Source organism: Myxocyprinus asiaticus, chromosome 5 (assembly GCF_019703515.2).
Source record: "Myxocyprinus asiaticus isolate MX2 ecotype Aquarium Trade chromosome 5, UBuf_Myxa_2, whole genome shotgun sequence".
In the NCBI taxonomy this organism is placed as follows: domain Eukaryota; kingdom Metazoa; phylum Chordata; class Actinopteri; order Cypriniformes; family Catostomidae; genus Myxocyprinus; species Myxocyprinus asiaticus.
In genome coordinates, this window is record NC_059348.1 from 46855175 (window position 1) to 46870876 (window position 15702).

Genomic DNA, 15702 nt, shown 5'->3' on the forward strand with positions numbered 1-15702 from the left:
TAATATGAAATCTGTGGAGTGGTTAAAAAAATGAGGTTTAATGACTTCAACTTAAGTGTATGTAAATTTCTGACTTCAACTGTGTGTGTGTACAGTATATATATATATATATATATATATATATATATATATACACATACAGTACTGTACCTGTAGACATGATTGTCTTTGAGGGAGAACTTTCTTTCTTTCTTTCTTGTAGTATTGGTATCAAGTGTTGGATTGTGCAATCACAGAAGTGGGCTATGTGTAAGTGTCCTCTGAGAGAGGTGTTTGCAGTCACAGTGGCCTCTGCTGACTCGTGCAGTGCAATTGCTGACTCACTCTCTACCAAGCAGAATAAAAAACACCAAATCACAAGAATCTGAGTCTAAAGAGAAATTGAGAGCAAAAATGTGATGCAGAGGATTTTGAGAGATGTAGTGTATATGTAAGAATGGTATGCAGTATATGCTTACTTTGGAGCTGTTTTCATACGGAGCTAATTATATTTTCTAACTCCTAATTCAAACCTTAAGCCTCAAAGAAGCATCTTTACATTTTTATTAAGACATTATACAGTCCTCATGGGGACTGTTGGCTCATTCCCACAATCTGGGTAATACAGGTTTTACTATCCTTGTGGGGTCATTTGGCCCCGACATTGTAAGCAAAACCTGATGCACACACACACACACATACTGTACACACCTTCTTTCCTCTGTAGCTTGTTAATTACATAACACTAAAGTAGTAACACTATACAGGGAGCTTGTTTCAGCCTGCGGCACAGAGATAGGTTGCTGTTCTCATCACTGGAGATGCACAGCAGGAGATGCGTATGCAGGTGAGGAACAGGCGATAGGCATGTCGCACACAGCTGGCACAAAGATCCTCTGAAGGCTCTTTACAGTTGCACGGCAGGGAAAAAGGTAATAGTTTTTCACTCAATGTCAAATGAACATTCTCTCTGACCTTTTGTGCTTCTGTCACACAGTATTACATGTCTTTACCTCTGTGTGTTCTACTGTTGTGTAAGACAAATTCAAGGCATTGATGCACACATTTAGATCAGCCAGTGGCTCCGCTTTTTTTATTCCATGTGGTTTACAACATCACGACTCTGAAGACTTCACTTGCAAAACATTATATTAACGGGTTCCAGTAATTTCTGTGAGGACAAATCATAAAGGAATAGTTCTCCCAAAAACGAAAATACTCTCATCATTTACTTACCCTCATGCCATCCCAGATGTGTATGACTTTTTCTTTTGCTGTACACAAATGAAGATTTTTAGAAGAACATCTCAGCTCTGTTGGTTCATTCAAAGCAAGTAAATGGAGGCCAGAACTTTGAAGTTCCAAAAAGCACAAAGGCAGCATAAAAGTTATCCATAAGACTCCAGTGGTTAAGTCCATGTCTTCAAAGGTGATGTTATAGGTGTGGGTGAAAAACAGATCAACATTTAAGTCCTTTTTTTAATATAAATTCTTCTCCCTGCCCAGCAGAAAGAATGTAAATCGCCAAAAACAAAAAAAGAAGAATGTGGAAATGTGAACATTTATTGTAAAAAAGGACTTAAATATTGATTTGTTTCTCACCCACACCTATCATAGTGCTTCTGAAGACATGGATTCAACTATAATGCTACGCCATACAATGACATTCTAGAGAATTCTGTTTTCAACTTTGTGCAACTGTTTGGGGAAGGTTTTTTCTGTTCCAAAATGACAGTACCACAGTGCACATACTTTTGGCCACATAGTGTATCATGGTATTCTTAAAATGGTATATGAATATGGTAGTTGCAATTCATGGATGTACCTTGGAGTACTATGGAAATACCATGGAACATGAATATCAGTATGGTAGTACCATCTGACACCACCATTATAATGCATTTACCATCTAAAAACAAAACAAAAACTTCAGTACTACTCTTGGAACATGGAAGTGCGATACAGATCAAAGTTACCATCTGATGCCATCCCTGTTCTGCCACATTACTTTTATTTATTTAGTTAGTATTTGGAAGGATATTCAGATTAGTTTTTGCCTTTGCAGTGAAAAAGTTTCTATTCAACAGCTTTTTTCACCTAAACTCATGCTTGGCTCCTCATTGCAAAACTGATCCTCCATTGTATTCAGGTCTTCAAAGTGTGTAAAAATTGTTAACGAAAAGCTCCCTTAGGAGTAAAGGGCAAGGAGACAAGCTTTTGTTAAACGTGATGGAGAACAGTGATGAATACTGAACAGGATGTTTTAAATTCTTCAGTAGTGCAAGTGAGGTAATGATTAATGCTAATAAATGTCCTTCACTTTTTCTGAGGCTGACACCTCTGTGCTCTCTAGTGGTATATTTAACCATTACAGGCACTGTTGGTAAATACAGCATCATCAGAAATCACTGGACGGAGTTCATCTTGACCTTGGCGAAGGCTTATTTTCCAAGTATTCATTGTGCATCTCATTTACCTATAAGCCAATTAAGATAAAAGACTCAAGTTTGGAGCAAGAAAAGGGAGGGTGGTTGTGAGTTATTTTGTTACAGAGGTTATGTGCAACAAGATCAAAGCAGCCGTTGCAGTAGAACGAAGGATACCTTGTTGACACACATCTCTCTAGCTGAAGAATTATGACCTCCCTCCATGTCATTAGTCAGTAGCTTTCCATTCAGATGGCTTTCATAAACTCTATTTCTAATGATAGCACAATCTTGTCAAGAAAAACTTACAATGAGCTACAGTATGAGGTTGTTAAAAGATGGTAAGCTATATCACGGTTCTATACAAGGCATAAGTAGTAATAACATAATAGTAATAATAATAATAAAAAAAATTATTTACACAGTTGTGGTGAAGTACTTAAACTGACCACAATTCTAAAACAAGATTATCAACAATTGGAGAGTGTGCTGCAAGGGCACAGATTTGGCTTGAACATTGGGGGGGTTGGGTTGCAGCGTGAAGCATTTACATGTTTCCACTGATCATGGTATAAATAATGGGGGGTTGTACTTGCTTGTTTTAATTATTGGGGGGGGGGGGGGGGGGGCAATGGCGCATTCAGGCGAGAAGTCGGAAGCGTGCACTTTGTATACAACAGAAATACAGCACTGGGCGGAAGCAAAGATTTAAAGTTAAAAACATTTTATTTATCAATTTGTTGCTGACACCAACCTATTGATTTGCTTCAGAAGACATTAACTGATCGACTGGAGTCATGTGGATTACTTTTATGCTGCCTAAATATGCCTTTTGGACCGCCAAACAGCCAGCAGACTGATGACGCCCATTTATATGCATTGTATGGACAAACTGAGCAGAAATCTGCTCATAAAAATCTTCACTTCGGTTCTGCTGAAGAAGGAAGGTCATACCTTTATGCCATCCCAGATGTGTAAGTAAATCATGAGAGAATTTTCATTTTTGGGTGAACTAACCTTTTAAGACGCTTAATTTACATGTAAAGCGACATGGACATTTTGTTAAGTCTTGTTATATAATATTTTAATTTCTTTTTACAAAAATATTACTCCCAACTCCACCACTAACCCCACCCAATTTTCAAACTGTTTTTGCTTCGAATCAAATGTTGCAATGTTGTGATTCATTTCTAAACTGGTCAATTTGCTTCAAGGGGAAGAACTATTGGTTGTAGAATTTTCTGAAAAGCTATGGAGAAAATGAATGGAAAAATACACTTTCAGAACTCAAACCTGATTTGCAGGAATAAACAGCAGTAGTGTTTATTGGCCAAAAAGATTCCCAAAACTTTAAATGTTAAGCTTAACATCTGAAGGAAAAGAAATCAAAAACATGTTACATAAACCCAGTGCTTTCACTCAAATTAAGGCACTACGCTTATATTAAAAATTTAATTTCTAGTTGCATCTGTTATGTGTTTTTGTATAACAGAACATCAGGTTGACCAGTACAACAGCAGAAACAAGAAAAACACTGTGCCTTACAGTGTATAAGCCACCTGCTGATCTCACAAAGTCATTTCACACAAAACAACCACCTCAACTCATTTAAACAGACTAACCATTTGATAAATACATTCCATAAATAGGAAGTCAAAGAAACTATGAATATTCCATTCATATACTCAGCTCATGAGGCTTACTAGTGTGGACAGAGTCACAGTGAGATTTATACTGGCACTGATATTATAGCTTTAAGTTTGGAGAAACATGACCTTTCCTGTCAAACTACTAAACCAGTGCGAATATGTTATTACAAAATATCCTCTTTAACACAAAATTTAATATGTTGAATATTAAGAATATGATTGCACCACAGACTTCTCTGTCACATCTATAATCTAACCAAAAAAGACTCTGCAATCATTTACTCTCATGTTGTTCCAAACCCATCTGACTTTCATTCTTTCATGGAACACACATTGAGATGTTAAGCAGAATTTTAGGGACTGAAAGCCTCAGTCACCGTTCACTTTCATTGCATCTATTTCCATACAATGAAAGTTAATGGTGACTAGCTGCTTTCATTCTGCCAAATAACTCACAGAGGAAGGAAAGTCATGCAGGTTTGAAACTAAGTGAGGGTGAGTAAATAATGACAGAATATAAATTTTTGGGTGAACTATCCCTTTAAATGTCTCTTGCAACTATTTCCAGTTAGCCTTCACAATCCTGCAGTTTTTAAGTTTGAGAGTCTAAGTCCATATTAGGATCTATTGTTTGCTTATTTCCAGGTCTCCAGCTTACTGCAGGTTTTAAAGTTTACAAAACTGTTTTGAAGTTTAAGGCTGTTTCTACAAGCTGTTATAGATCAGCCACAATGGTCTAAATCCAACTGTGTCCATTTATATACTGTTAAATCATCTCTTTGCCCAAGTAAACTGTTTGAAACTTGCTTAGAAGTTCTCTGATAGGCTTGGAACTGAGGTTCATTACATCTTATTAGATATTCAGGCCTGGTATAAAGGCACCACACGACTGATGTTCTGTCTGCAGATGGGGCAGTTGGGTTGTGGCAAGGCCTGATAGCAGCGATAACAGCAGCACACATGTCCACAGTCCAGCAATACGCAGCTTCTGGGATTACTCAAGCATATAACACACGCGTTCTCTGTATCATCCACTCCATTTTCCTCCGCCCCTCTTTCTCCTGCACCCATCAACTCAAACTCCCTCCTCATCTTCTCCTGTTCCCACCGCAGCTTCAGGTGCCGGTAGTACCTGTGGCCTGCCCACAGCATCACGGCCATGCCCGCCAAGGCGCAAACACATGCCAGTACCCTCCACACCTCCGCCTGGCCTTCCTGCTCCAGTCGCAGGGTCTCAAAGTCCTCTGTGCTCAGGAAGTATTCTGAGCCGTCAGTGGGTGGACGGAGTTTCGGGAGGCGGTCTGTGTCCAGGATGAGCTCGCCCACGGCGGTCAGAGACGCTCCCACCTTCAGCATCTCCTCTGTTTCCAGTTGACCTTTGGGCTTCTCTCCGCTCAGGTACTGACCGATCAAGTCTGTGAAGCCGTAACTGGCCTGGTGGAACTTCTCGTGCACGATTTCCATCTTGGGACCAGTGGCCTCCAGGGGGCAGAGCACACGCACAAATGCATTGTTCACGCCAAGCAGGTTAAAGGGCACAGCATTCACACGCTGGTGAAGGACACGCTCACTGTCTGTCCTAAAGGATGAGGAGGACAATTGTGTGTTTTTGGAAGAGACTTTGAGACATGGTATGTTAGATTCAAGTATATACAGTGCTCTCAATTTCTTTTTAAGACACTTAAGCCACACTTAAAAATGTAGAAATGTCATGGCATTAGATAACAAAATATCAAACCAAGCACACTTTTCAAGTAAAATATTTTACAAAAAAAAGACAATAGATTTTTTTTTAAATAAATAAAAAAAGATTTTTGGTTACAGTGAAGCATATACAATGGAAGTGAATGAGTCCAATCTAATATACTCATGGTTTCAAAATTATGGACACAAGATGTAAACAATGTGTGTGCTAACATGATTTTAGTTTGATAAAATCGCTAACTAACCTTTCCTGTGTAAAGTTATATCCAATTTCACAACTTTGTTGCCACAGCACATTTTTTAAACAACTTTAAACCTAAAATAATACATGAGTTTTAACAAAATAATTAAAGTTAGAAGTGTGTTTTTATAAAATTATCAGCTTCACATTTTTCATCATTTACTCGCCCTCATGCCATTCCAGATGTGTTTGACTTTCTTTCATCTACCGAACTCAAATGAAGATTTTTAGAAGTTCTCAGCTCTGTAGGTCCATAAAATGCAAGTTGATGGTGATCAGCACTTTAAAGCTCTAAAAAGCACAGACAATCATAGTTAAAATAATCCATACGACTCCAGTGGTTAAATCAATGTCTTCAGAAGTGATATGACAGGTGTGGGTGAGAAACAGATAAAAATGTAAGTCCTTCTTTACTATAAATTCTCCTCCCTGCTCGGTTAATCTCCACTTTCACGTTCACATTCTTCATGTGTTTTTGGTGATTCACATTCTTCATGCATATTGCCCCCTACTGAGAAGGGCAAAGAATTTCTAGCAAAAAAAGGACTTAAATATTGATCTGATTCTCCGCTGCACCTATCATATCATGTCTGAAGATATGGATTGGAGTCGTATGGATTACTTTTATGATGCCTTTATGTCCTTTTTGGAGCTTCAAAATTTTGGCATCCTTTGACTTGCATTGTATGGACCTACAGAGCTGAAATATTCTTCTAAAAAATCATAATTTGTGTTCTGCAGAAGAAAGAATGAGGGTGAGTAAATGATGTAAGAATTTTCATTTTTGGGTGAACTACCCCTTTAAACCTTCCAAAAACTGGACCCATTTACTTCCATTGTAAGTGCCTCACTGTAACCACGATTTTAATTTTTTATTATTTTATTTTTTTTTTTTAAGAAAAGGAGGGACGAGTTGAAATTATTTTTGGTGGTAAACAACATTATGCCACAAATTTTGTCAATTAAGCTTAACTTTTATTGAACCCAGAATATTCCTTTAACATCCACTAAAAATTACCTTGATACCAGTTACAAGGAATTGTAGGAAAGTTAAAAGGAAAAAAAGTTATGTTAGTTCTGAGAAAAAAATCCAGCATTATTTGTTTGTAGATGCCACAGATATCTTGTTATTTGAACGCAATGAAATTCATACATTTTAAAGTGTGGCTTAAGTACCAAAATACTTTTTGGGGCCACTGTATAATTATAATGATAAAGGACCAGGTCTTACCAAGTGCGTGCCAAACTGTTCCACACCAGTTTATGTTCCCGAAGGAGTAGTTTCTGGATGACACCAACACTTCCTTCCTGAAACTGACTCCTTAAAGGTTCCCCTATAGGCTGCACTGTACCTTGAGAGAAAGAAAGAAAACGAAAACAATAAAAAGTGAAAGAGAATCAGAACAATGCACAAGAGAGACCAAGTCTACCTTTAATTAGAACTAATATTCTACAGATCATTTTGAGACATTTCATGGTGTAGAATGAAGATTACCCTCGATGACCACATACTGCAGACACTTCCCCGGAGTGGCATTCAAAAGATCTGCTAGCTTCTCATCCAGTGGTAGTTGTGGAGCTTCCTAAGATCAAAAACAAACACCTTTTCTCTTTGAGTACTAGTAATTACTTTGCAGATCCTGATATTTTCCCTCATTCACTTAGTATCTAGTCATTTAGCAAACTGCACTTTTTAGTGCTATTTTCAGACACAATTAGTGTCTTAAGTGTCTTAGGGACTGAACCCATGACTTTAGTGTTACTAATCTAGAGCCTAGTCTAACACCAATAGTCAATATGGGAACCAAGCTAAATACAAGAATGCAATAACTAGAGCACATTTTTCCATTAAGGTGGATGAGACTAAAGCTTAAAAGTGTTGAATCTCTCTTGTAAAGCAGGGGACACAATAATGTCACTCACATTAAGCTTGTCCACAGTTTTGCATTTCTTCCTGTAAATGTAGAAAAAGAGACCAGAGAGAGCCACACTCGAACCCAAACACACAGCCTCCAGTGTCCGGATGGGGAAATCCTCCATTTTCCACCTCTTCCACTTGTCTACACTTGTGAGCACAGAGTGAGATCATTTCATTTACAATCATTCAAGTGAACTTTCTGAAATCCAAGGCAACTTGATAATAGGAATAATACATCATACAAAGTCATCATATAAGCAGAATATTTACTGATTGAACACAAACATCTCAATATGTTTTTCAAGGGCAGTCCTTTCCAGACTAACATCACATAGGAAATACATGATTATGAACTAAAGTTATCTAATGCTAATGGGTTTTGATTAAGGACACTTTTACTACGAAAGGACTGGTTTCCTGTAGTTTGGCAGCTGACACACAACGTGTCCACTGAATTTTTTTCAGCATCACGATTTTAAGGCCAAAATGTATATGAATGCATCAGGGAAAGTGCATAATTTAGGCTCTGTAAATGCTGCATTTTATTTTTCGTTTTTATTTATTTATTTGCCCATTTTAATCACGTTTGCTTTCATTAGTTCATTTTAAAGATCCTGCAATGTAACAAATGCATTTTAAAATTACCAACATTCCATGTAGTATCTTAACTGATGCGAGTTATTAAAAGCTGTATTCATTGGAATAATAAAATAATTATAGAATGCTGTTTAGTTTTAAATGGAGTGCAGCCTGTCACACCTCATGAGATGTCAAAAGTATTTCACGTCAGCAACCCATTTAATAAACTGAAACAGCAGCAGCAGCAATAAAAACAATCAAAGTGAGTGAAATTTGTGACCCACATGACCTTTAAAGAATTTAACCTAATATACTCGCCACTGTTACACAGCTACATGATCCTAAATAAAGGTTAAAGTTTCGTTTGAAACAACATAATTGAAACTGCTATGAATAAAGAGCAGAATTTCACCTTTAACACATCGAGGATCCTCCCGCGATGTTGTTTGGGTCACGTGGTACGTGAAAGCGCGAAGGCCCTTTTTTGGTTGCTGTGAATTTTGCCTGATTGGACTCACAGACTGAATATCATCAAAACACCCTTAGTGATTTAACTTGTTCATTTTAAGTTATACTTTAATATGATTTTTTTCCTCCTTAATTTCACTCGCATGCATGTAGGCCGTGAGAGTTAATAAAAGCAATGTTTTTTTTTTTTTTTTTTTTTTAAATCCGTGAATACGAAACTAAACCAGTTCAACACTTCTCACGATTTATGTATATAAATCGTGAGAAGTGTTTATATATATATATATATATATATATATTAGTCGGAGGACGGTCTCATTTCATAATCACATTCATATTTCAAAGGATCACTGTAATGAAGGTGGAAAAGAATAAGAATTAATTTATTTATCTTTTTGTAGTGAATGCAAACGTTTATACAAATTCTACTTGAGAGAAAACGGGTAAAACGGTGCCATTTTTGTTTCATTCTATTTCGTTTTTTCACAATTTACTTTAACATTATAATCAAATGTTTACATATTACAAAATCAGACAAATCAGAACAAGAACAATGGATTAATAATGGATTTTATTATTATTATTATTATTATTATTATTTTACAAATATAGAACAGTACAAAATGTATCTGTTCAACAAACCATACAAATAGAACAATGTAAAAGTATATTCACAAAGGCAAAGAATAAACATGAAGAAAGAATAAATGAATGAGTAAAAAAAATAAATAAATAAATAAAATGTTAAATACATCCCTCTCTCTCTCTCTATTCAATTCAATGGGCTTTATTGGCATGACTGTATTATTTACTGTGCAATATTGCCAAAGCTGTTAACTATTGTAACAGTGAAACAAACTTTCCAGTGTGGCATAGAACAGTATTTATTAAACAATGATAATTAAAACAATATTAATTGAACTGTAAATAATAAAAGTAAATAGAAATTAGTGTTAAGAAAGAAAGAAAATATATTTAGTGAATATACAGTATATAGTGAATGAACAAAAAGTAATGTGGAACAGGGGGCTTATTGGTTGTTCCCCAGGTTGTGGCAGGCAATCATATATTTGGCTGCCATCTTGCAGCATTTCTCATTCTCTCCTAATAAGAGGGGCAGTTCATTATCATAACTGTAATTCTGGAAATTACAGTTATCAGGAAATGCAGCTCATCCTCAACTGCTCCTTGATCACAGTGAGAGCGCAGTCTCTCTGCTTTATAGAGCCATGTTTGTCTGTGCGACCCACCTCAATGACCAACTTGTGCTCACTCAGTCTGTACTTTGTCTTTCTCTTTGGTTAGTTACTATGGTTAGGTACAGTAGGTTGCCACAGAATTTGTTCTTTTAAGAGCCAGATAAGTTTCAAGTTTGCTTTGGGATTTGGTGAGTTCTGTCAGTGCATTTTTCTTTTCTTTAGTCATAATTTGGTTGGGTCTGATTGTCTGAGGTTGTTTTGTTTTGGTGGGGTAACAGATTTAAAAATAAATAAGTATGCTGAGGAGGGGCTTCTTTCAGGGCTCATCTGTTGGCAGTTCAGGGCTTTCTGACAAAAGGGGAGGGGGGGTCACTTGTTTTGATGTGTTTCCAGAAATGTATGGCTCATTTGTGGATGATTAAGAGTGAGGGATACTGGCCTAATTTGGTGCTTTTCTCTGCACCTGAAGTATGCTTTTACAAAACTCTGTGCGTAGAGTTTCAATTGGATGCTTGTCCCATTTTGCCTAATCTGGTTGTGTTAGTGGGCCCCACACCTCGTTGCCATACAGTGCAATGGTTTCAATTACTGATTTAAATACTTTGAGCCATGTTCTAATTGGGATTTCTGTGTTTGTTGATTTTTGATGGCGTAGAAAGCCAGTTTTTCTTTCTCTCTGAGTTCATTCACAGCCAGGCAGTTCCCTGTGCTAGTGATTGTTAGGCCTAAATATGTTTATTATGTGGATTTTTATGGAAAATTAATATTTTTAATTTTTAAAATTAATGGTTGACTGTCAGAACCAAATCATCTGCATAAAGCAGACACTTGACCTCAGTATCCATTAGATTGAGACCAGGTGCAGGGGACTTTTCTATTTGTTTGGCCAATTCATTGATACAGATATTAAATAGTGTGGGATTTAAGCTGCATTCCTGTCTCACTCCACACCCCTGAATGAAGCTTTCAGTTTGTTTAGTGCCAATTTTGATGGAGCAGTTACTATTTGTATAGATTGATTTGATCAAATCATAACATTTTCCTCCAATTCCACTTTCAATTAATTTAAGGAATAATCTCTCATGCCAGACTGAATTGAATGCTTTTTTAGAAGTTAACAAAACAGGTGTACATTTTCTCATTGTCTTTATGTACAGTATGTATTTGTCAATAAGGGCATGCAAAGTATGGTCTGATGTCCGGAATTTAGGTAAGAACCCAATCTGACTTTTGCTCAGGACACTGTTTCGTAAGGAAGTCTATAGTTCTTGAGTTCATTAGGCTAAACAAAACCTTTACAAGTCTAATGCTCACACAGATGCCTCAAAAATTGTGGGGGTTCATTTTATCTCCATTTTTGAAAATTGGGCTTATGAGTCCTTGGCTCCAGGTCTCAGTGAAAAGACCCACACTGAGGATTAAATTGAAAAATTTTAGTATGGCTAATCTGAAATTAGGATTTGTGTATTTAAGTATTTCTGCTGTCAGGTCCACAGGCTTTTCTGGGTTTCAATACTTTTAGTTTTTGTTCTATTGCTGTGCTATTCATCGCTGCAGTCTATATTTGTTCAGTTTGTCCTCTTTCTATTTTCTCACTGCTGTTTCTCTCTTCTACCTTTCAGCCGTCTGAGAAATGTGGCAATTTAAACATGACTAAAATCACAGAACATGGAAAGAAGGTCAGGTGGGTGAGAAAGGTAGACACAGGTGGGAATGCTCTTATTCAGATGAGCGAATTAATGCCCATTACTATCCAGTGCTCACAGAGTTTGTAGTGCTCTAAATGCTCTCTTTGCTCTATGTCACACCCACAGTAAGAACTGGACCTCCTATTGGACAGTTTTGCAGGGTTCTTCACTACTATTTATTTAATAAGAGCCAGGGAAGCGGGACTGGTTGGGTGAGTGACAGCTCAGTCTTTTGGGTTAAAAGTTGCCCATGTCTTGCACACCATGTGTTATGTATTTGAATGTATTTTGTACTTTTCTTTCTAACCAGTTTGGAAGAGACCAGAAGCTGAAGTTCAGTGTGGATTTGAAAGGAGGGTCAGTGGAGTGGGCTGCTAAAGACAAATCTAGCAAGAAACACGTTCTGGAGGTAAACACACAGATGGAGCTCATGTGAGATCTCACTGTTCCTGTAGTGTGATTAGCAGTTACGGAGTAGTTTGAGGGTTGGTGTGTCTGTGCTGGCCCAGCACTGTGTACTGTACAAACCAGTCATGATGCGAGAAGTGTCCAACATCAAGTAATTTCTCTATACTCACGAAAGCTAAATACTGCATAGTGACAAATTCAGAATATCTGAATGTCATGTTGAACTGTTTTGGTCATTCATTTGATTTACCGGTGTTCTTGTGGTGTGTGACAAATATTGTTTGATTTTATATGTTGGTGTAGCTGAAGACCCGGCAGGACATGGAGCTCCTCTTGCAGTCAGATTGTGATGGCGTCATCAATGAGTGGCACAAAGCCCTGAGTAAAGCCATAAACACCCACGTGAGTACACTAAAATATAAGATTACACTTCTACATGCCCACACAGTTACAGACATTTACAGGTTTACATTGTTACAGACATTTGTCCATTCTTTCATGTTACAGAGTCTGATGAGGCCATTGAGGAAGACATACCAGAATCTCCTGACACTGAGAAACATCGACGATAAACGCGAGTCTGAACATCACCCCTGGTGAGACAAAACCACGACTCGTCAGTGAAGAGCACTTTTTGCCAGTCCTGTCTGGTCCAGCGAAGGTGTGTTTGTGCCCATAAGCGAAGTTGTTGACGGTGATGTCTGGTAAGGACCTGCCTTAAAACAGGCCTACAAGCCCTCAGTCCAGCCTCTCTCAGCCTGCTGCGGACAGTCTGAGCACTGATGGAGGGATTGGGTGTTCCTGGTGCAACTCAGGCAGTTGTTGTTGCCATCCTGTACCTGTCCTGCAGGTGTGATATTCGGATGTACTGATTCTGTGCAGGTGGCACTACACGTGGTCTGCCACTGCGAGGACAATCAGCTGTCCTTCCTGTCTCCCTGTAGCGCTGTCTTAGGCGTCTCACAGTACAGACGTTGCAATTTATTGCCCTGGCCACATCTGCAGTCCTCATGCCTCCATGCAGCATGCCTAAAGCATGTTCACGCAGATGAGCAGGGACCCTGGGCATCTTTCTTTTGGTGTTTTTCAGAGTCAGTAGAAAGGTCTCTTTAGTTTTATAACTGTGACCTTAATTGCCTACCATCTGTAAGCTGTTAGTGTCTCAACAACCGTTCCACAGGTGCATGTTCATTAATTGTTTATGGTTCATTGAACAAGCGTGGGAAACACTGTTTAAACCCTTTATTATAAAGATCTGTAAAGTTATTTGGATTTTTACAAAATTATCTTTAAAATACAGTGTCCTGAAAAAGGGACGTTTCTTTTTTTGCTGAGTTTATTTACACAACATACCAGCATATTAGGTCACCTCGAACAATTTTGTTCTCACCTGCTCTCTTTGGAAAGAAATTTGTGAGGAGTTGTTTCCCCTCACTTTGTTTCTTTTTCTTCTCCTCCTCCCTCTTTTCTTTATCCCAATTTTTGTTTGGACTGTGCGCGTCGCGACTCGAAAAATCACCACTCAGATGATTGCTTCTTTCCACTCTCCCTCACAGCCAGTTGGTGTTTGGCATCACTCCTAGACAACCAATCAAATGCAAATTAAACAGATGAGTGCCTGAGCTTGTCAAACGGGCGAGGAACAAACAGAGAAGTAGCAGATATTTGAAATTGCGGTATACGCTCAATTTCACAATTATGCAATAATAACATTAGTAAGAATTTCAGGATCTTCAAGAGCCCCTCACATGCCAGAGCCCTATTTACTCCCTCCACTTACAACGTCCCAGTGTGTGCTACCCATCCCTAAATTTCACACTAAGCATCATGAGTTGTATGCTGTTCTTTAAATATACTTGAACTTCCATAATTCTCTAGCTATGAAAAACTACAATCAGCATGAAAAATTCAGACTAGAAGAAGAACAAGACTGAAGAAATTCCTCACACAAAGACCAACTTTATAGGCCATCTAGGACAAGGTGTACATTAAATGTACCACACACACACATGCACGCTCAAACACACTGTTCTATAAAAACTGGTTGGTAATATGGATATCAGAAAAATTTAAACAATGTTTACTGTTACATTTTATCTTTTGGATTGTTGTTTGATTTTTCTGTGTAGATGTGTTTGGTTCCAGTTTGAGCAGTCTTTGTCAGAGAGATAATTCAACTGTTCCTCACTTTGTCTGGATGTGCACTGAACATGTGGGAATTTTTTTATTCTTATATGTTTGATCTCAACGACCTAGTCCTGACCTATAGAAAGACAATAGCTCATGTAAGGCTGAATGGTTGACCTTCTAACTCCTAAAATTATTCTCTTTCCAACTCTTAAACCCTTCAGGATCCTTGCACTCCTGTTACAACTATACCCATTGATGGAAAAGCTTTAAGATTGTAAAACATTTTAAACATTATGAAATAAAATTAAGAAGAAATTTTTAAGATTCTGCACTACTTCTATTTCACTTATCAAATGAGCAGATTTGTGATACTGACCATGTAAACTCCTTTATAAAGGTCTGGGCCCAGATGTAAGAAATCCCTTAAAGGGATAGTTTACCCAAAAATGAAAATTCTCAACATTTACTCACCCTCATACATCCCAGCTGTGTATGACTCTCTTTCTTCTGCAGAACACAAAGATTGTTAGAAGAATATCTCAGCTCTTTAGGTCTATACAATGCAAGTGAATGGTGTCCAAAACTATGACACTCCAAAAAGCAAAAAAAAAAAAAAAAAAAAAAAAAAAAAGGCAGCATAAAAATACCTGTGAGCTTGAAACCATCTACAATGTCTAGATACTGCAATGAATAAACACTGTGGTATTGCAAATTTGAGTGTTACTATAAGATCAGGTGGTCCAGTCTTTCACATAACATCATATGAAAAACTAAAGTGATGCACACTGTAATAAGTTTTCAGTGTGTTTTATATTGTGATTGTGTGAGATTGTCTACCAATGGCTGCATCCTGTTTGTCCGCTAGACCAAGAGTGTATGTGAATGAAGACATGTTTCTCATGCTAACTAGGTCTATCCCCCTTTTTTTTTCTGTGATGGTTCAGTTCCATTATTTGGTTGGTAACCATTGTTTATTATTAAAAGGTGTGAATGACTCAAGCCATTTGGATGATACTTTTATGTTAACTGGACTGAGGCTAATTGAGTTCAGAGTGTTCACCCATTAGATTTTTTGTTTTACCTTAAAACCTGTCAACATCTGAGAGTACTACCCCCTGAATGCATATAAAATACAACGTATGCTTCCCTAAGACAGACTTGATGACTGCAGCACGAGACAGCATGTTCTGACATGTGGACTGATGATCCCAGATAGAGTTTGACGCCTGACATCGATCCAGACTGAACTTACTCGGCTCAACTACGATTTGGTAAGTGTCACCTATCCAAAGAACTTCAACAAACCAGTACTT

At 37.7% G+C, this 15702-nt stretch overlaps 1 protein-coding gene across 3 annotated transcripts; it reads right to left on the minus strand.

Annotated features, from left to right (window-relative positions):
• Positions 1-3712: 3712 nt before the first annotated feature.
• Positions 3713-14998, minus strand: LOC127440436 (mitochondrial ubiquitin ligase activator of nfkb 1-A). 3 transcript variants are annotated; one of them, XM_051696996.1, is made up of 6 exons: positions 14861-14998; positions 13650-13838; positions 7923-8064; positions 7495-7582; positions 7231-7351; positions 3713-5633 (listed from the first exon to the last, which is right to left on the minus strand). In XM_051696996.1, exons 3-6 carry the CDS (start codon positions 8037-8039, stop codon positions 4916-4918), a joined length of 1044 nt encoding a protein of 347 aa, XP_051552956.1. In that variant the 5' UTR covers positions 8040-8064; positions 13650-13838; positions 14861-14998; the 3' UTR covers positions 3713-4915. The 3 variants fall into 3 exon arrangements, with proteins under 3 accessions (XP_051552956.1, XP_051552957.1, XP_051552958.1); XM_051696997.1 differs by lacking the exons at positions 13650-13838; positions 14861-14998 and adding an exon at positions 8909-8960; XM_051696998.1 differs by lacking the exons at positions 13650-13838; positions 14861-14998 and adding an exon at positions 8909-8952 and having other exon boundaries at positions 7923-8059.
• Positions 14999-15702: the final 704 nt, after the last annotated feature.